Source organism: Falco naumanni, chromosome 1, assembly GCF_017639655.2.
Source record: "Falco naumanni isolate bFalNau1 chromosome 1, bFalNau1.pat, whole genome shotgun sequence".
Lineage (NCBI taxonomy): Eukaryota > Metazoa > Chordata > Aves > Falconiformes > Falconidae > Falco > Falco naumanni.
This window is the reverse complement of record NC_054054.1, coordinates 25,206,809-25,226,689: the sequence shown is the minus strand read 5'-3', so window position 1 is coordinate 25,226,689 and position 19,881 is coordinate 25,206,809. Positions and strand designations below refer to the sequence as shown.

General features: G+C 41.8%; 1 protein-coding gene across 5 annotated transcripts in view; it reads left to right on the top strand.

Annotated features, from left to right (window-relative positions):
- ANKRD17 (ankyrin repeat domain 17) overlaps nucleotides 1–19,881 on the top strand; it is a 94,429-nt gene that overhangs the window by 12,069 nt on the left and 62,479 nt on the right. Inside the window, exon 1 of one of the 5 annotated variants that reach the window (XM_040586625.1) lies at nucleotides 8,709–8,788. The exons of the other annotated variants lie outside the window; for them this stretch is intronic. Coding sequence (XP_040442559.1) covers nucleotides 8,756–8,788 — 33 coding nt within the window. The 5' untranslated portion in view covers nucleotides 8,709–8,755. Of the gene's footprint in view, nucleotides 1–8,708; nucleotides 8,789–19,881 lie in introns of those variants that run through there. 5 annotated transcript variants of the gene reach the window in all.

Genomic DNA, 19,881 nt, shown 5'->3' with positions numbered 1-19,881 from the left:
CATTGTGTTCTGCGAGTGCACAGCTGAAAATACATTGTGTTGTGTTACAGCAGGCGTAAGAGAAAAAGTGTCTATATTTGGGAGCTTGCATACCAATATTAACTAGGTGAAAACAAAGAGCAACTTCTCCTGAAGGAGGCATGTTCTCCTAATTGCAGATCAACTAGAGTGCACAGGTTGAACATATGTTAGATGAGGATGGTTTTGACCTTGTTCTCAAATTTTCACATTGTAATGGGAAGATCTCTTGGGTTAGTACACATTTTAGAATTTGAGAGGGGTTAGTATGAATGTTGTTGGACTATACGTGATTCCTACATGTGAGAAATTATTATTCTGTCCAGAGGCTATTCACATGCTGCTTACATTATACATAGCTTTCCTGTCATTAGTATTTCCCATGTGGAATTAGGAAGGAATATATTTTAATTTATTTGAAGGAGGATCCGCCCTGTCCCAAGTTGTTGTATTTTTTGAACATGTTCCCCATTTTACTTGTGATTAGTCCAAAACCAGATTTCTTTAGTGCATTGAAAGTTCTTGGACTAAAGGCTTGGAACATAGTATTACCCAGTGAAAACATGAACCACTTAAAGCAGAGGGCTTAAAGGAAGTTCTCTTACAGAAAGCTCCCCTCAGACAAAAAATTATGCCAGGAATCTTACACTTCTGATAAAAAAACCCTTTTAAAATGATTATATAATGCTGTGTTGTTTTGTCTCACTTGTACACCTTTGTGTATGTTGCATTTGAGTTTGTATTGGGCAGTTCTACCACAGCAAAACTGTAGGGGCTTCTGTAAGAGACAGAAAACTCACTGCATGAAGGCAAAGACAGAACGGTGGGGAATTTGTCTTGAGGCGATTTCTTTTTAACGATGTTCTAGTTTAGTTCATTTTCAGGGCAGTGCTATGGATGTGTAAAGATACTTGATTTCCTCCTTTTTCCATGCATAGACTTGCTTTCCGGAATTTAAATCAAAATAATAGGGCTGATGTAAGCACTCGCTGGGGAAGAAGGCTCTTTGCTGGTGAGAAGTGTTACTCTCACTCTGTGCCAGGATGCTGCTTACTTGCTAGACTGTAAAACTATTTAGCTGTCAGTTTCATTTAGGCATAGATGAAGACTTATTTCAGAAATATTTTTATATTGTGCATCTGCCTTCTGTTTAGAGATTGATTGTGGAAGAATAAGAGGCTGCTAATAGAATTCAAGACTATTAACTTATGACTCTTGACTGGAGTGTTCCAGTCTTACTTCAGATGGAGCTAGCTTTTGACATCCCTTGCCTTGGAGTTCCTGGAAAAAGTGCTCTGAGCTTGTATGTGCTGTTGGTGAATCCTTATAGTTGCCTTAGCTTCCTGGCATTATGTTGCTAACTTTTCTTTCAGTTGTTGTTTTACTGACCCTTGAAAGAGACATCTTCTATGAAATGCTAATGTACTGTGAATGTGCAAATCCCCCAGCTGTTACTGGGAGGAGATAATACCTGTTTAGAAGATAATACCTCTCTGGATGTGGAGTTGTCATCTTCCCTGATCCTGCCAGAACCTGATAGTTCATGCAAGCTGCCAAATATACTTTGCTAGCGTAGTGCTGCTGTTAAGGGAGGACAGATCTGAGGAGGGTAACGTGAAGGCAACTGGGCAGCGTTATTCCATCAGACAGGTCATAAACATCTGAGTCAGTTTTCAACAGTCAGTCTTGAAACCTTTTTAGTTTTATGCAGTCCTTTAAATAGAGATAAAAAGCTGAGGATGGGTTTATCTTGGTACTTTCAAAGGTAGCAAAGCACTTTCAAAGTACAGTACTTTCAAGGATAGTAGTTTCCTTGGAGCTGTGGAAAACCTAGGTCTCAAGAATACCCTGTTAAGGCCTTGTAAGGATTAGAATTTCATCCTCTCCAGCTTTATATGCTTACTGTAATGAGTAATGCTAAATGAACAGAAAATACTGAATGTGGCAGCAAGGGTCTTGAATGCCTTGCCCTAGGCCAAGTGAAGAATATGCTGGACAGAAATGAAATATCTGTCTTGGGAGAAAGCTTAGTTTTTGAGGGCAATAATCTTGGACAGTTGAAATGTTGTTAGGTAGTTGGTACAGAAGAAAAGTATGTGGGTTTGTTAACGGAGGTTTCCTTATCAATGGGAGGTAACAGAACTGAAAGAAGGGTGGTGTGATAGTAAGATAGGCAGCAAAGAATATCTTGTGATTGTGAAACTCAGAGAATGCTCCACTGCAGTTTTTGGCAGAGAAGTCTGAAATGCTCAGAAGGAGGCACTGAATTATAAGGATAAGGGAATAAAAAGAAATCGGAATAAAAATACATGTTAAAACCCGGTAGATTTTTACCAGGTTAAAGGCTATAATTTTTCAAGTGCCCCCACCCCAATAATAAAAATAAAAGGAAGAAAATAGACTTCTTTAATTTGAAATTCACTAAAGCACCAACCTGCAGGATGTTGGAACTTAGTCAGGCAGACCACTGCCAAGATGCAATTGCTGTAAGAAGTGAAGAAAAAGAAAACAACATACTGTGTAAAAATGGGAAAAGCAGATGAAGGTTGTGACTTCAGATCGGTCCTGAGGTTTGGTTTTGGACTGACTTGATTTTATGTGATCACTAACCACTAAGGATCAAGAGTAAGGAGTTTGACGAATCTGGAGAGAGAAACAGGAACAATAGGTTTAAAGCTCATTTTTTTGCACTGACATAGAACTAAGGGACCTTACAAAACGCACCAAGTGCTGACTGATGCAAACGGCTATGAAGTAGAGGTCATGCTTTTATGATACAGCAAGACTTTTTTATTAGAAAAAAAAAACCCTAAGTGGCAGAGAACAACATGTTTAGTGTCTTAGTGGTTATCTAAACTAGCTACTGATATGATAGTGATGAAAGTAACAGGCACAGGTGGGCACGTAGCTCCTAATGAAGGCTGATAAATACTAGTGCATTATCTGAAGTGGTGTATGTCCTTAAGGGCATCTGTTTGGGGAAACATTCAGTTCTGACTTAGTTGTAGAGGGTTTTCAAAAACTCTGGTGAAGGACTTGGCTTAGTCCAGCAAAATGAATGTGAGTAGGAGTATCTTGCTCTAAAAAAAGGGAGAAAATGACCTAACACAAAGCTGAAAGCTCGTTTTAGCAGGAGGAGGGGGAGATGTACATTAGATGGTGGATAATTGTAGTGTGTCATTTTGACTTGTTTACCCGTTAGTGTGTGTCCCTGCTAGGTTAGGTTTCTTGCTTTTCTTTTTTTTTTTTTTTCTTTTCCCTGTGCTGTTTTTAAGATGATTTTGGTGACTGCATATTCTTTAATACAGAATAGCTTCAGTAACTGCATCTGATTTTGAGGGACACAGGCTTCCTAGATTTTTACATGGTCATTGCATTTAAAAGTGTGTTAGTGATGCCCTCCTGCAGCATCCAAGACGGAACAAAGAAAGTCCGGACTACAGAAAGTCATCCCTTCAGAGTTTGATGACTTGTAAAGACATTTGATTGATTTTTGTTGATTATTCTGTGGGTGGTTTCTTCTCTTGGATGTGTTTTTTGCTCTCCCCTTAAGCAGTAACAGGAGTGCTCTCCCAGTGCTGGCAATAAAGCTCGGGACAGAATATATAATGGGCTGTGTTCCTAGGTGCTACACTGCCATGTCCACTGCACTACTGCTGCTAACTTGCATGTGCTTCTCACCCATGGAGTCGTTCAAACGCAGGTTTGAAGGAGCCTTTGGAAAAAGCTGTCCGAATGTTACTTGCAGCATTCAATGTTTGTCTTTCATATAAAGAAATGCTTATGTATCTTATCATGGTTCTTTGTTTTGTGTTAGAAGAGGAAACTTGGTAATTTGAAAGGCTTAATGATGGAATTTTCCCCTTTGTGGAATAACTGACTTCTGATTTCATGGGTTTTCCTAATCCACTTGAACTGTCAATTGTCTTTGCAAGTGTATCCTGTTGTGTTCAACATGTTCAAATATATTTTTTTTTTTTTGTGTGAGAGATACCTCAGTTTTCAAGGTATTTCATGTGACAGTGGGGTTTTTGCCTCTTGGATACTTGGAAAATCAGAATGTCACAAAATTTGGCTGGAAACTCACCCTGCTTTCTGGTCTTAAATGTCTCAAGAACTTTTTGATTCTTTCTGAAGTAATTTTGTTAGGACTCTCTACCTAACTGCTGGAAAGAGAAGTGCTTGGGAAAGCCATGCTGAAGGGGATAACCAAGTGATACTTTGTACTGTATTGAAGGGCTATTCTCAACTTTTCTTTTTTTCCATCTCAAAATAATTTGTTTAGTAATGAATGCACTTCGTGGTTCTGCTGAATAAGGTGTTAGCATCCGCATGGGATGCATTTTAAACAACCTAACCTTGACACTGCGCACTCTGATTCTGAAAAACACACACAAAAAAAGTGTGTTTATATGCTTTGGGACAGTTGGTGACCAGTACTGCTTGATCAGCTGTAAATAGATAACAATGTGCTTTTGTGATATAAGAGTGGGAATTGTCCGATCAATTGTTCAAATGCTTACATTTCTGGGTGCCAGAATCTGTCTCGGATCAATTGTTAAAAAGCTTGTGTTTCAGGGTGACGTAATCTGAGTGATGCTAGTTCAAAATTTGTGGTGGCCTGTGTGGTACTAAGAGGTGGAATGAAGAATCTTCTTAAAAGCTGTCCCCTAACTCTTGAGCATTTATAGGTCTGCTGTGTGCTTCATCTTGCATGAACTGTGGTGTTCTCCATTTGGTCGGATCATGTGCTTGCTACACTGGTGCTGTAGGGGGAACATAGCATAGAGTAAACCAGCCTTGATTTGTACTCATCCCTGCTTTTGACTTTCTCAGAATACTCTCTAGGGGTTTCATTTGGTCTAACACACTTCAGCATAGCTTGAAATAGGACTTTCTTCCCTCTGTTTTTGAGCAGTGACGTACCAAGTTTGTCTTCTCAAGCTGCACTTCAAATGTTTACTCTCCCACCTTCTGTGTGGGGAACATAAGGGCTTTTCTGTGTTTGAGGCTTACAGAATGTAAGGGACTGTAATGAGACAGTATAGTGGATGTGTGTGTGTTGTTTTAAGGTACCACTTTTTTTCAGAAGAAAAGGCTGCTTTTTAGTAGTGTCTAGTCATAGGTGAAAGTACTGACTATATCATGCCATTCAGAGTAAGGCAAAAGAAAGATAATGAGGTTTGAAATAGAAGCTGAGATGTTTCAAAAAAGGTAGCTGTTTTTTTCCTAAACAGCTAGTTCAAGTAATTCATAGAGATGGACTTGAAAGCAAGGAAGAAATGCATTTGTGTTCACCTGTGCAAAGCTTGAAGATACATTTCCTGATGTGTGTTTAAACCCAAAATGGCACAGTAGGAATATTAAAGATTAAGTAATCACAGACATCTAAATATTTTTGGTTGATTATTTTTTCTTCAGATACCTCTCTTTCTTGCAGTAAGAGAATGGAAGCGTGTATGAAAGCCTTTATGTTCTACTGAAGATCTGGTAGCAACGTCAAGTAGCGTTGGGAATGGGCTTTTTGGAGTGTGGTATTCCATGCTCATAAATGTTTTTTACATTAAGTAGTGGATGTCATTTGACAAGCCAGTTTCTTTTTAAGCCTTCAGCAAAAGGCTGCAAATGCAGGTGAGCTGGGAGAGGGGAGATGAGGGAACACGGGCACCGAGGGGATTACAGTATTGAGATTTTGAGTGTGAAAGCAAAGAAAGTGTGTGGTGAGTGTGACTTACTTTCAGTGGAGTATCTAGCTGGTTAGGTCATTCGCTGCCCTCATTGCTCACATGTAGCACCCAGCTGCTCATGGTGTTTCTGATGGTGTAACACAGCTTGAGAAGCTCCAAATGATTTTTTTCAGTTACAGTTTTATAAAGGAAGTTATGTTGTTGCAGAGAGAACTCTGTCTCCCAAGTGAGATGAGAAATGGTTCAGCTCTTGAGGTGAGTTTGTTTCTCCTGAAAATCTTGTACCTGATTTGTAAAAAATGGACAAGATGATGCCGTTCAGCTTGCTTTACGTGGAACAGACAGCTGCTTTTGTTCCTGTGTTATGCTGTCTTTCCATTGGAAAATTTAATCAGTGTTGGCTTAGGTAAAGTGTCTTAATCTCAGCAGAGAGTTGAGTGTTTTAATGCTTTTTTTGGTGTGTGTCATATAAGGTATCTCTTAATGCTATCTGATGCTTGGAAGACTGAATAACTAGTCTTTTGAGACATGAATGTTATGTGGGAGGTGGTAGCTGCTTTATTTTTTTTATTTTTATATAAAGGCATCCTTCAAGTTGGCAGGGATAGCTTTTGTACTTGGCCTAACATTTGTGTATAATTGCTAGGTTGCATGAGCACAGGATCAGTGGCAAGGGGCTGCTAAGGATATTATTACAAATGCTGACCTCAAAGTGCTACTCCAGAGGAACCATAGAATTTTGCCTTGTGATTCTCTGGGCGGACAACAGTTTCTTGCAGAAAGAAGGCTGTGATATGGATGGGTCTGTGTGATGCATTTCCCTCAAGGCAGCTAAGACTTCTACGGATCTTCTTGACTACCTAACTTCTAACTTCAGATTGCTGAGTTTTCTCATCCGTAGGTACGTGTGTCCTGTAAAATTTGATAGGAAGCTGGGAGAGTGTTACTAAAAGTGATCCTTCAGCAAGTACTGTTGAGACAAACCTAAGTGGGTTGAAGCCTATGGTAGATGTTGGCAAATGTTGCCTTGTCCTCAGAGTTAACTGCCTGTAAGGGTAAGTCATTAGATTTATATATATATATATATATTGGTTTTAAGTTAAAACTAGCTGAATAGCAGATGAGATAGTAATGGCTGGATTTACCAGTTAACTCTTCCAGTATAGTACCTCTGGAAAAGAAACTTGACCATCCAAATTCAGAGTTTGGCAAGGTATTTGGCGAACAGCGTAAAAATTCTTCCACAATATGAGTTGTGTGGGATATATGAAGTTCTGACAACAGGCGCAAGACAGGTTATACAGTGTCGAAGATGAACAGCCCATAGAGGAGGTGCTCCTAGAATGAATTTTAGTAAAACAGTGTAAAATCTTGGATGTTACCAGAAGTGGAATAATGGTATGGACTGCCTGAGCAGGTGTAGAGTTTGTGTAAAATGAGGGACTTTCTGAGAGCTGAGTAGGATGTATTTCCAATTGGTCGGGGTTAAAGAACATGATTTTTAGCAGAAAACATAGCTGGTGCCTAAAACTTAGACTGATCAACTAGTAATTCTCTTTGTTAGTAGTCAGTCTGGTAGGCTTTCTAAAACCGGGTAAGAATATTCTTGCTGTTAAGAGAGTATTTATTACACTTAGAGTGTTTTTTGGGAAAAGATGATGTTGATTAAAAAAAGCAATTACTGCTAGCATTTCTTCCAAGTCAAAATGTGAATTTAATTCTGTTGGCCATTAGACCCTTTTGTGCTCTGCTAAAATGTGTTTGAGAGGAGGCTTTTGTGAGGTTGACATGATTTATTATGCTGTATTTTTTGAACTGGAAAATTAAATATTTTGAGAGCTGCAGATAGGATTGCTCAATGACTTTGACCTGATGTATGCAGGATGGGTATCACTGTCACCTAGTGTTTGAAGGAGCGTGTAAAATTTCATCTTCTTGGTCCATGTTATCACTTGATGTTTTGGGTGAAGCAGAGGAGGCATACGGAGCTGGTAGTTCTCAAAACTACCTTGTGGAGACCTTGCTTGGCACAGCCAGTACCTTTGTTACTGGTGTCACAGGCTGTTTGTGGAATTCTTGCCACCATCGAGCAGTGGAGGAGAAAGGGATGGGGTGGTTGGAACGCCAGTGGTTGACAGTGCAGCACTTAAGGTGGTTTAGTTGGTTTTAGGAGGTTTTGCTTATTATAGCACAGAAAATTGTGGGCCATGCCATAGATCTGCTTAATCAAAGGGTTGGGGGTGTATTTTGGGTACATTTTTTGAGGAGTGCGCTTTGCAATCGAGAGCGGTTAGGATAGGATGGTTAAGGAAAACCACCTGAAAAGTGGATTTGTGAACTTCATTGGGTCAGAATATGTACCTTCAAGCATCTGCTGTGTTGCTGGCATGCACCCAGTCAGCCCCTCAGCACGGAGGAACTGGCAGCAGCCCCTGGCAGCCAGAGGAGACCTCGTGTTGGTGTCTCCCTGTTTTGGGGGCCACCGAGTGAGTTGGCCAAAGTCTTGGCAACACTTTGAAGCTCCTGGGAGTGTGTGTGTGTGGGCTGTGCTGGACCTGTGGGTGGTAGAGGAGGTAGGTGAGGAGAAGCACCAAACACTCAGTGGCAGGGGAAGGGTGGTGGAATGCATTATGGAAAACCTAAAAAGCGTTAGGATTTTCTTTTCTTCCTTATTCTTTCGTCCTTTTTTTTTTTTTTTTTTTTTTTTTTTTTATGAATACTCAGATGCCCTCCGGAGGCCAGAGTAGAGGGACCCCAAGGCGGAGGCGCTGGCCGGGGCTGCTGGCGGGGCGCTCCCTGGGGCGCGGAGCGTGGCCGCGTTGCCCCGGGGCCGCCGCCCCCCCCCGCGCTCGGGTGGTAGGTGCCCGCCCTGCGCGGGGTGGAACAGTCCATTTCCTGTTCCCGTGCTGACAGCGGGGGGGAGCGAGCGTGCTGCTGCCGGGCGGCCGGCAGCCCGTCCGTCCGTCCGGCACGGCGACGGCGGGGGGCGGGAGGGAGGCAGGGCGGGCATGGCCGGGCGGTGAGGCAGGGCGGAGGCGGCGGCCGCCGCAATGGAGGCGTACGTGTTGGAGGACATCCTGGAGGTAGGGGCGGGAGAGGGCCGCAGAACAAAGGGGTGCGCGGGGTCGGCAGGGGGAGGCGGCGGCGACGGCCGAGCCCCGGGAAAGCGCCTGGCCCGCGGGGAGCGCGCCTGCCCGCCCTCCCTTCCGCCGCAGGGCAGGCCGCCCCCCGCCCGACCGGCCGGGGCTTGCCTTGGGAGGCCAGCGCACGGTCGGGGCCTAGGTGGAGACGCGGGGCCGCCCCCCGCGCCGCCGGGCCTTCTCCCGGCGCGGGGTCTGGGGCCGCGGGCCGCCGGGCCCTGAGGGCTTGGGGCGGGGGTGCTGGGGGGGGGGCCGCCGGCGCCCTGCTGAGCGCCGCAGAGTCGGTGAGTGCCTGCTGGAGCCCCGGTGTGTGCCTGGAGCTGACACTGCAGGAGATTGCACTGGCTTCAGCCCTTGCTGCAGAACAACTGGCTGTCAGAACTCTTCCCCCACCCCCCAGTATTCCTGTTTCTTGCCCAGAGTATGTGTTAGGCCTGGAGAATTTCTGTCACCGTGTTTTCAGGCGTCTTTTGAGTTTAGTCTGCATTTACTTCCTCAGCAGAAGTAGATCCCACGTGATGAAATAAATGACATTTTCCCTTTCTTGGAGTGAGACTTGAAAAGACTGTTTCAGCCAGATGAGGAGAGGCCAGCATAGGAATTGTAAAGTGAAACTTCTGCTCAGGGATACAGACTTCTATTCCAGATTATCTTGGCTGTAATAGTTCAAGGAAATATCTTTCTTTTTTGTTGTTGTTCCTGTGGGTTTTCTGTGTTTGCAAGCAAAACCGTGGTTTTGTTGCCAGATGACTTCTCAGAATATGTGTGTGTATTCTTTATTGTAACAAGAAGCTACAACCTTATTAGCTGCTGTTAAAATTTGAACAAAACAGTGCTTTCAGTGATGCTTGACCTGTAGGCTTTTTTCATTAATGGCCATACTGACATTGCTCTTTACCTTCCTGTAAAATTTTAAATCAATAGAAATACTTGGTGACTTCCTCGTGAACCTTGGAACTGTGTAACATAATGACATCCACAATGTTAACACAGCTGCTCAGATAGTGCTTAAGAAACTGGTAGAGAGGTGTATGAGCAAGACATTTTTACCAGTGTCTGTTTGTGTGGCTGGCTTTCTTTGATGAGATAAGACTAGAAGTGAACTGGGGTTTCTGCCATCAGGCAAATATTTCAGTACTTGTCTTACTGAATACTGAAAGCTTTTTCTTTTTTTTCCCCCCTTATTTTAACCAAATTGTCATGTGCAGCTCCATAATATGTCACGTTAATAAAGTAATCTGTATTTATTAATGGTCTTGGAAAGGCAGTTAAGAGATTAATTTTGTCAGTATAGCAATATTTTCAGTTAGTATGTGTGAACTAAGCAATTATATCTTGCTTCTCAGGGTAGGATGCATGGACTTTTCTTTTGATAGTTTCGTCACATGTTCTCTTCCTGGTCATGAGACCAACTGTATCCGGATAAAACATCTTCCAAAATCAAGTATGGCTTGTCTGACTTAGCTGTGTTTAAACTATGACTGAATCAGTTGTTCATGACTCTGAAATACTCCTGGTAGCAGTGGAGGCTGTTTGTAATTTTGTAGTGCATCTGTAGAAGCAGTTTACGCTGCTTCTTGCACTGGTCTTGCATTCCCAGTACGAGTCTAGAAGTAAAACTCTGTTCCCTCGGAACTTCTTCCTATTGTAACTTTGAATGGTGTGTTTATGGTGTGTGGGTTTTTTTCCTCACTTCAGGGCACTTCACCCCCCCTCCTGTGTAACAGTTTCTGATGTTCATTCAGACAGCAGCGTGAAGATTGAGAGAAGTGCCTTTGCTTAGGCAGGAGAATCTTTGTCTGGTCTCTGTTTTACTGGACAGACTTGGTACTGCTTAGTATTTAGTTCAATTTGGAGAGATCGGTCCTTGCTTCTTCATGAAATCTTAAAGTATGTTTTCATCTCAGAGTTGGTTATAATTTAAAGCAGGAAGAAAAGGCGTTGTCTGTAGCCTGGCTATGTTGAGTTAGCATAGAGACTGAGGCTCAAACTGCATTAGAGGCCCTTACTGCAAGAAGAGAGTGGGTGCTGCTGGGGCAAAAATCACTTCTGAGTTAAAAAGGTAGATTGTAATCAAGTAATTCATAGCTCACATGTTCTAGCTTGCCCTAGTGTGAAGGCTGCTTTCTTGGGGAGAGGAAGAAACAAGATGAGGTAGAAGCATAGGCTGTACTTGATTCATTACTGAAGTTGAAGGACTCTGTTAGAAATAATCTTTTGCAATATTTCTTTCCTGTCAGAGGATAATACTATGGTAACTTCAGCAAATTTAATGCAGGTGGAAATGGTCATTGGCTTGGAGGGTTTCATGTGGTGTCCTGGCTCTTTGTGTGTTTATGGTGCCTTCAAAGAAGGTGTACTTAATGTTGAACTTAAGCTGGCATCGCTACTGTCAGCTGAAGATGAACATTGTCTTGACCCTGTTAACTGAATCTGGTATTGTAAGCGCCATGTGGGAATACAGTTGAATATGATTTAAGTACCGTGGGGTTAATCTGCAGTTAGCTTCTGCTCATTTGGTTCTTCTGATGTGTATCTTGGCCATACTTCTTTTGCTGATATGTGACCTAACTGACAAAGAGGCACTTTTTTTTGTTTTGGCTCATATGTGCTAGTGAAGGAATAATTATGCTGTACCTTAGGATGGCATTCACAGAGAGGAATAAACCTGTAGTTGTGGTTTTGATGCTTGAGTTAGTCAACAAAAACATTATCTCTTTTAGGAGGAAAGGAGGTATGTTTTGTCCTGGCAGATGAGGATGTGGTCTGTATTGTCCTGTGTTGAACTCTGACTGACAGCACAGAAATCTAAAGAAGCTTGTGACAGCAGAGGGGTAAACTTATATTCCCTGTGTTGATTTGGGACTACTTAAGAGAAACAACCATGTGTTCTGACCTTCAGATTCTTTGAAAGCTTGTTTGTGCTTGACTTAAGAGAAGCAGACTGGAATACAACACAAGCCCATGTGTGGTGGCTTTATGTTCTTACTAAGTGCATTTAAAAAAATTTCCTTTAACTTTCTAGTTTAAGGTAAAGGTCTTCTACCTACCTTGAACTGAAACTCAAAATCATTGCAAACAAACTTACTGTGGTGTTGGGAGTATTTCCTGACTGCAGAATTTATTTTTATTTAGTACTAGAGTCATAGGGATATTTTAATAATCTCCAAGATTATACCTCAGTTGCTTTGTATGTAGCTGCCGTTGGTGTCTGTAAGAGGTGAGGTAATTTGACTGAATTGTGTATTAGACATTCAGTTATCTAGTTGAGCCACAGCGAGGACAGTGGGGCATAGCTTGTGTGGTGGCCAAAAGCTTTATATAGAGGGGAGACGACCCTGCTTGAATACACAGGTGCTTGATGGAACAATAATGGAAGGAAGAGCAAACATAAAATAGAAGAATAATGTCTATAACATGTGTTCAGAGATCAGGGAAGCCTCTGCAGTGCAATTGTTTTTAGCAGGCTTTCAATATTAATAAACTTCATAGTCTCTTGGTCTGAAGATTAAAATCAGGGTTCTAGTACAGTATTTCTGTTCTGGGTATTAGTTCTTTTCCCATGTTTCAGCTCTTAAACAGGCTAATCCTTTCCCTGTTTTCGTTATTGTAGGTGGTTGGTTTTTTTTGTGATCTTGGGTGTTTTTGCTTATTACCTGTTTTCCTGACTTTAAAGAGTTTTCTTACCTGAAGTCAGCATTGGCTGCTGATGTGCTCCAGCATTTCCTAGTGCTTCATTGCAGTTCATACACTGTCAGAGCAACTTCTGTGTGCGTTATTTCCAAGTAAGTTGGAGCACTGCTGTAGTGTTCCTTTTATTAGGGTATCATTACGGAGGCTGGGCCACATCTAGTCCCAACCCCAGATGGTGAATACTGGAAGCTTATGTTTCTGAATGGATCCAAGGTAGGAAAATTTCTGAGGTTTACTCTTAAGAAATACTGAGCTAATGTCAACAAGAGGACCTCCACTTCAATGCTGTGAGGTCGTCCCGCACAAGGATTTTTAAAAGGTTGAGTTGAAGCTAGTCACAAGGCAGCAAGAAATGCAATATTCACCGTATGGATGGCAAGAGCTGGACTCTTACTTGGTGCGGTGCTGTGAAGTTGTGCTGTTGTCTGATAGTCTGCAGTGGAAATGAACTTTTTATCATGATGCATGTTCTGCTGAAGAACATGACCGTACGATTTGTTAGTCATTTACATCTGGTCAGCGCAATTCTGTCACTCAACAGCTAGCTGATCGTGCCATAGTTTGCCCAGACTTTAAGAAAAGCAGATGGTTTTAGTTGCTGTGTCAGGGTGTGGGACTAAATTGTTCTGAGGTGAACTCATGTTCCAGAAGCTCTCTGGATGAGTGAGAACTGAACGTAATGGAATGTGCCTTGTCTGAAGGATTGTTCGGGGAAGAAAACTGGCCTGAAGGAAAGCAAGCCAAACATGCTAATAGAAGAGGCATTACTAATTATTAATAATTAACATTATTAATATTAATGTTCATCAGCCATCTTACGTTCAGGAGGTAGCACTAATACCTGTAGTGAAGATGGAGTAGGAAGACTAGGATGCCAGAACTTGTGCCATATCGTTGTTGGCTGGTAATATCACATGAGTTTTAGGAAATTTTAAAGGAAAAACACTTTTTTGTCCTTATGAATAGGCTGGAGAAAAGAGGGGCTTTCTGAGCTTACTGGCTGAGATACTTATGCAGCTTCCTGATCTACTATGCAACTATTTATGTAGCGAAAACCTCTTTGTGCTGCTGCCATCTTCCCCCAGCTTGGTGGAGATGACAGAATGGTGTCAGTCTGACTTGAATAGCAGTGATGGCAGTGACCTAGGCTCTGGTAACTTGTGTGTTTGCAGCTTCATGAAGGTGAGCAGAAACGAGAGTGAACCTGCCTGGTTGATTCCCATGGGCTCTTTCTGTATTGCTGCCTAGTGCTTTCAAATGAAACATGGGAAGGTAATTTCTCTTCCCTTGAAACTGCTTTATCCCTAATACTACCTCCTCTGCCTGTTCCTGTGAGGCAAAGAGCTTAGAACAAGCCTGATGTTGAGTCTTCTAGAAAAGCAAATCCTATCTTTGATTTCTGTTACTTTCCCTCATCCAGTTAATTTGGTAAGACTGTTTTGCAGGGCAAGGAACTAATTTTCAGCTGCTGGGTCTGGGTTCCTTTGTATGATGAGCAAGGCGTAAAAGCTGGTAGATGTGATTTCTTTGGGTCCGAAGCTGTTTCTTCCTTGACTTGCAGGAAGAGATTACAAGCTTGATGGTATAGTTGGAAACTTCTTGTTGTTTATGCTTTACTGCTTTTGTCTTTTTCGGTAATGGTTTGTTCTTGGTATAGTGGTATGAAAATGCAATTATTGTGTGAAAAACCTTCAAGGCAGCGAGTAACTTTGTACTGGGTAACTGCTGTTTGAAAGGTCAACGTTAATCAGTGATTGTGTCTGCCAGTGAGTGTCTTGCTAATTGGGATAACTTATCCAAGGCCTGGACTATCAGGTGGGATCAGATGATCTGCAAAGGTCTCTTCCAACCCAGGCTCTTCTGTCTTTTAAGCTGTTCATTCAAGTCAGGTACTTAATCAAAAACAGTAACAGAACTAAGAGACACCTTTTAACAGGTGGATTTATTTAGTGGTTCCCCCCCCCCCCATACATCCTGTCCTTAAACTTCTGTAGAAATGTATAGAAAGAAAAAAAAAAAGTTCTCACGGCTAAGGCACTTGTCCCTTTTTTCCAGCATGTGCATAAAATATCTTCAGATCTTTGCCTTGCTGGAATTTGCTGGCTGTGTTGACTGATAGGAAGTCACATGCTCTAAAGCTGTAACTGACACTCAAAACAACCTGTTACACTGCCTCGGGATCAAAATTGTGCGAGAAGGAAACCTGGATAACCAGACAGTATAAATAGTGGTTCTCTTTAACTTTATGGCGACTACCTCTTGTGCTGCGCAGTAGTTGCAGAGTTTCTTCAACGCTGTTGCACTTAGAAATATTCCTGCCTAGTGGGTGATGGATTTGAAGGTCTTAGGTATTGTTCTAGGAAGAAATGTGTTGTTGCTACCTCTGTGTGGACAAGTGTGTTGTAATAGGAAAAGGAACTTTGTACTAGCAGTTTTATCTGTGATCTGAATATAGCTGAACATAGTTTGTGCTCATGGGAGAGAAGGAGAGGAAACAAGTCATGATGTAGCTTGTCCTACTGACAAGCTGATACTGGAGCTATGTTTGTGTAAATGTTGAATAAATATGCTAAAATATCTTTGTGGAACAGATGTGATCAGAAGCATTAAGGAGAGAGCAGAAGTCAAAATTGTGGTAGTGATTTGAAGGAATGCGGCATGTGATTTTTGTATCTAGCATGCAAAGGGAACAGTGAGAAGGACTCCACTCAAAGTGGCTGTCTTTCCTCTGCCCTTAAACCTTGATTATTTTTTTTTTTTTTGTAGAGCCTCTTTTCGATATGAGGGGAAAAAAAGACATTTGGATTTAGTCAAATACTTATGCATTGCTTTAGCTACCTTCACAAGTCTGTTAATTTACCATATGTAAAAACTGTTCAAATCTGTTCAATATGCAGAAGCTTTCAGTTGGGTGTGCCAAATAGAGCAAAAAAAATTAATATTGTAATTCATTTATTAGGTATGCCTAACAGCAGTTTGTATTGAAGGAGGAATTCGGGGACTATCAAGCCTGTCAGAACTTAACCAAATGAGTTGAAATTATTAGAAATAATTCCTTCTGTGCTCAGTTCCCCAGGCAGTAAGAATAGGAATTTTAATCAGATACTGAACTCTACTGTCTCCTACTGTAACTTTATCCTCTCACTTCTCATCAGAAGAAAAGATTGGTAAGCTAGGCCATACAAATTCCTTTATTGAAAAAGAAACAAGACTTGTAAATGTCAAAAAAGGAAAGGAGATCTACGTTGTTTCAGTTGGTTCTGTTTTGCTTTTTTGTTGGGGTCAGTTTTTATGTCTAAGTGTGGTCAGTTGTTTTGGGGCAGTTGCGTAGTTAATTTTCTGTTTAACTCTATAGGACAAGAATAAACAACAATAGATAAAACTGAAATGACTTGATGATTGCAAAGCTCTTGACCCAACTAGTTGTATCTTCCCAAAATATTTTTGGCTAACTTCATAAATGTCTCTATATAGTACTTTGAATTGGTGATGCTGCATGATGAGATGTACTGAAGGGAGATTTCAGCAAGATAATTACATGGAGAAAAGCAGATGTCCTCTAAAGGATCTCTGGTTCCTGTTTTCCCTTCCCCTATCCTGATGGATTAAATTGGTTGCAGGCTGCAGAAATTCTGGAGGCAGTATACTAGCAAGATTTTAATTGTGATCGGTGCAAAACAAAACCCGGGATTTCTATAGTTGCCGTGCTGAATGTCATGCAGGGTTTGATGTGCTTGGGATGAACCCTTTTCACTGATGTTGGCTTAAAGCACTTTCCTTAAGGAGCCATTCTGCAGTTTCCTGGCTCTGCTGGGATGGTGAACTTTAAGCAGTGGCACTGTGGCTGGTCTTTTTGCTGTTTCCTAGCTTTGGAAGTTAGGGCAGGAGGGAATGGTAGCTAAACCTGTATATGCTAAATGGTTGAGCAATTATAATTAAACATGGAGGAGCGTTTGCTATGTCTCAGTCTTTTTTATTGGTAGAGAAATGTTTGAAAACGGTCCTTCTGGTAACTAAGTTTCCCCATATTGTTTTTCTTGTGAATGCTAATGCACATTAGAAACATCTCATTGCCTGTTGGTCGCTTAGTGTAGCATGGCTTGATTAAAGGAGCTACCACCTAGGGTCAAGAAAGGTTAATTGTGGGATGTCCGTAATGTTTCTTGGTTTTTTTAGTCCCTGGAAGAGCAGATTGTGAAGAGAGGACAAAGAAAGGGATGGAGAAGCCTTGTATTTCTGTGGTGACCTGTACAGTGGACTGATTCTCTGATGACTTTGATGGGAGGAGAAAGCTGTGACTCAGCTAAGCTACACATTGCATTGAATGAAGAAAAGATTTGTACTAGCATTCTTGCATTTTGTTTTACATTGCTGCACACAACTTGATACTGTGTTGCTGTGAACAAGTCCATGTGCACATCAGTGTTTCATTCATGCCAAAGGAAATTCTGAGTTGGACTCAAACAGAAAAGCTATTTGTGTGTTCATCCTGTCCCTCCTCCACATGTCCTCATTCCCTTCTGCTGCTTCATCCTTCATTGCAGAGCACTTGCTTGCTGTTGTGAAGACCAGCCATGCAAAACTGCTTACAGAAGGGAATGATTTCCTGCCAAATTTGTGTAAGAAAACATGTGGGCAGCTTTAAAACTATTTCTGTTTCAAAACCAACTGGTGTTAATGCAGTTCAGGCCACTTGCTCACCATGGTTTATGCTCAGTAGCCACAGTGAATGACAGAATAAATTTGTGTGTCCTTTTGGTAACTGTGGACCTTATGCCTGAAATGAACATGCGGGAGTATGTGCAAAAGTGATCGGAATTGAGAATCTGAGAGGATACTTTGGGGTTTTTTTAACAGAAATAATGAGGAAGAAATACATAGCTTAGATGAAAAGGAAGGGGTAGTGCTGCTAAACATAATTCATTCATTGAGGCTGGTGAAAATACTGTTTATCCAAAATGGTTACCTGATTTTTATTTTTTTTTTTCACCACCACATACCCCCCTCCCCCAACCCCCGACTTTTATTCTCTGGTGGTGTCTTACAGGAGAAAAACTGTTCTTGAGGGAGTATAGGTTATACATAGTGGGCAAAACAAGCAGACTGGAGTGGGAGGCAAACAGCTTTTCTTTCTTGCTGTGTTGGGAGAGATGGATGTCTGCCATTGACATGTCTTTTCCTCTAAAGCAGATCTTCATTTTTCTGAGCTCAAGCAAAGAGACAGTCTGCCACCATGGAGGGGACAGATAGGGAGGGGTTGGGAGTGTTGTGTGACACTGTGGTGCACAACAGGGTTTCTTCAATCCCTGGTGGTGGTGTGGTCTCTTTGTTTCGATTTGTACCGTTCCCAACGTTGTGGCAGAGGCAGCCAGGAGAGAGCTGGTGGGTGTATGCCTCACCTGAGGCTAAGAAGGCCTCTGCCACACTTTGTTTCCTACACTTCATTGATGCACTGTACTGCTACCACAAAACACAATTTTGCTGCCCTAGGCTTTATATATCATCCTTCAAATGGCAAATTTTAAGTTGGCTGTTGTTACTGAAGCTTTATGCCAACTTCCATGTCAGCTTCTATTAAGAGAAAATGGGATGCTTTGGGGGGAGACTTAAGTCTGTTACCCTCAGTATGTTCCAATCAAAAACATAGGGCTTGGTATCAATCTTTGTTACTGTGCAAGTGATTTGGTAAAAAGTCTCTGATAGTTGTATACCATGATTTCAGTGTAACTGCCACAAGTTTCTTGTAGGCCTTTTTAACAGCTGATGCAATGGAGGTGTGCAGTTCATAATCTATATTCAAATAAGCCCTAAGTACTTTAAACAACAATTTAAAGTAAATAACTGGAGTTCTTACAGTACCATTAGTGCAGGTTTGTGAAGACATACCTGAAAAAGCTGGCTGGTGCTGTAACCCCCTAGTGCATAGTCATTTTGTGTGTCCTCTTGACAGGTGCTCTTGCTGTCCTGCTTCTGGTTCTCCTTGAAGAGAAGTTGGTTTCATGCAGGACACTATCAAAATACTGCACTTCTGCTATGATTTCTCCAGGAAGCAGTTTGTGTAGAAGCCTGCCATGTATCCTTGATCCTGACCAGAAAAAAAAAGAGGGGAAAGAAAGCAAGCTGTGAACATCTCTTGTTTCTTACTTGATGCTACTGTGATTTTGTACAAGGGTTTTTAAGGTTTTGAGACATTGCAGCTGGGTGACCTGCCAGTTGTTCTGAAAGAGGAAAACTCCTGGTGGTTTTTAGACATGAGAGGGAGTTCAGTGCAGAGTAAAATTGGCGTTGTTTGTGCAGCAGGGATATTGGTTTTCCTTAGTTTTGCTGGTAACCGAACAGCTTTCATGCACCTCGGATCCAAATTGAATAGTAGAGTTTAGAGTATATTGGTGTGATGCATAGAGCCTTTTAAGTGTCTGTTGACTTAATAGCTTGTCTGTATGTCAAGAGTTTCAGGGAGTAGAGGTCTTCCTCTGTGTGTCTTCTGTTAGGAGGTTTTGTGGTATGAATGAGCATGTGAGATGCCCTCTGGTTCAGGGTTGAGTTTAGCTTTAAGGTCAGAGTTGGGAAATACCCTGAAATAAGTCATTTGTCAATAGTTAGGGAACAGGAGTAAACTCCTGGTGGGAGTTGTAGCTGATTTACCACCACTGTAGTCACTTGCAGATGCAGGGAGGAATGGAGCCAAGCTGACGAGGCTAATTGGTGAAAGTAATGCTGACTGAGAAATGCTTTCTGGCAGATTTGGCATAGGAAATCTGAAGCATCTCTCAGTGAAGACTGGGAAAGTCGATAGTTTCCCTCTTCTTAGCCTTACAAATAAATGGAGCGTGCTCTGTCAGTGAAAACTCACCATGTAGCAGCATTAATGGAGGCTTTCTTTTTGGAAATTTATTTTGAATGGATGTAGGATTCTGATGTTTTGTATCATATGTATTGAGGGATAGGAGAGTGGTCTTGCCTGTGATTGACATGAATAGGTATAAATGCCTGTCCTCTTTTTCTTCTGAATCTACATAGTTTCCTAAGTTCAGCAGCTTCCTTGGCGTGGACGACAGAGAAGCTGCTTTGGTATGTCTGATGTCTAGCCTTATTGCAATAGGTAAGTGTGTGTTCAAATGTAAGAGAATTGCTCCTGTATTAGCAGGCTTTAACTATGCTGTTAGAAAATCTGGGTGAAGGCAAGGCCTCGCAGCACTGTTTCTGTGGAGAGCTTTATTGCTGTTAGCTTTGTCTATGTAGAAGTTACGATGTTGTGTTTCCATTGTTCAGCTGTGCTGATCTACAATCCTTAGAATAACAACTTGTTTCAGCTGGAAATGGATGGGTGTACACAGTTTTGA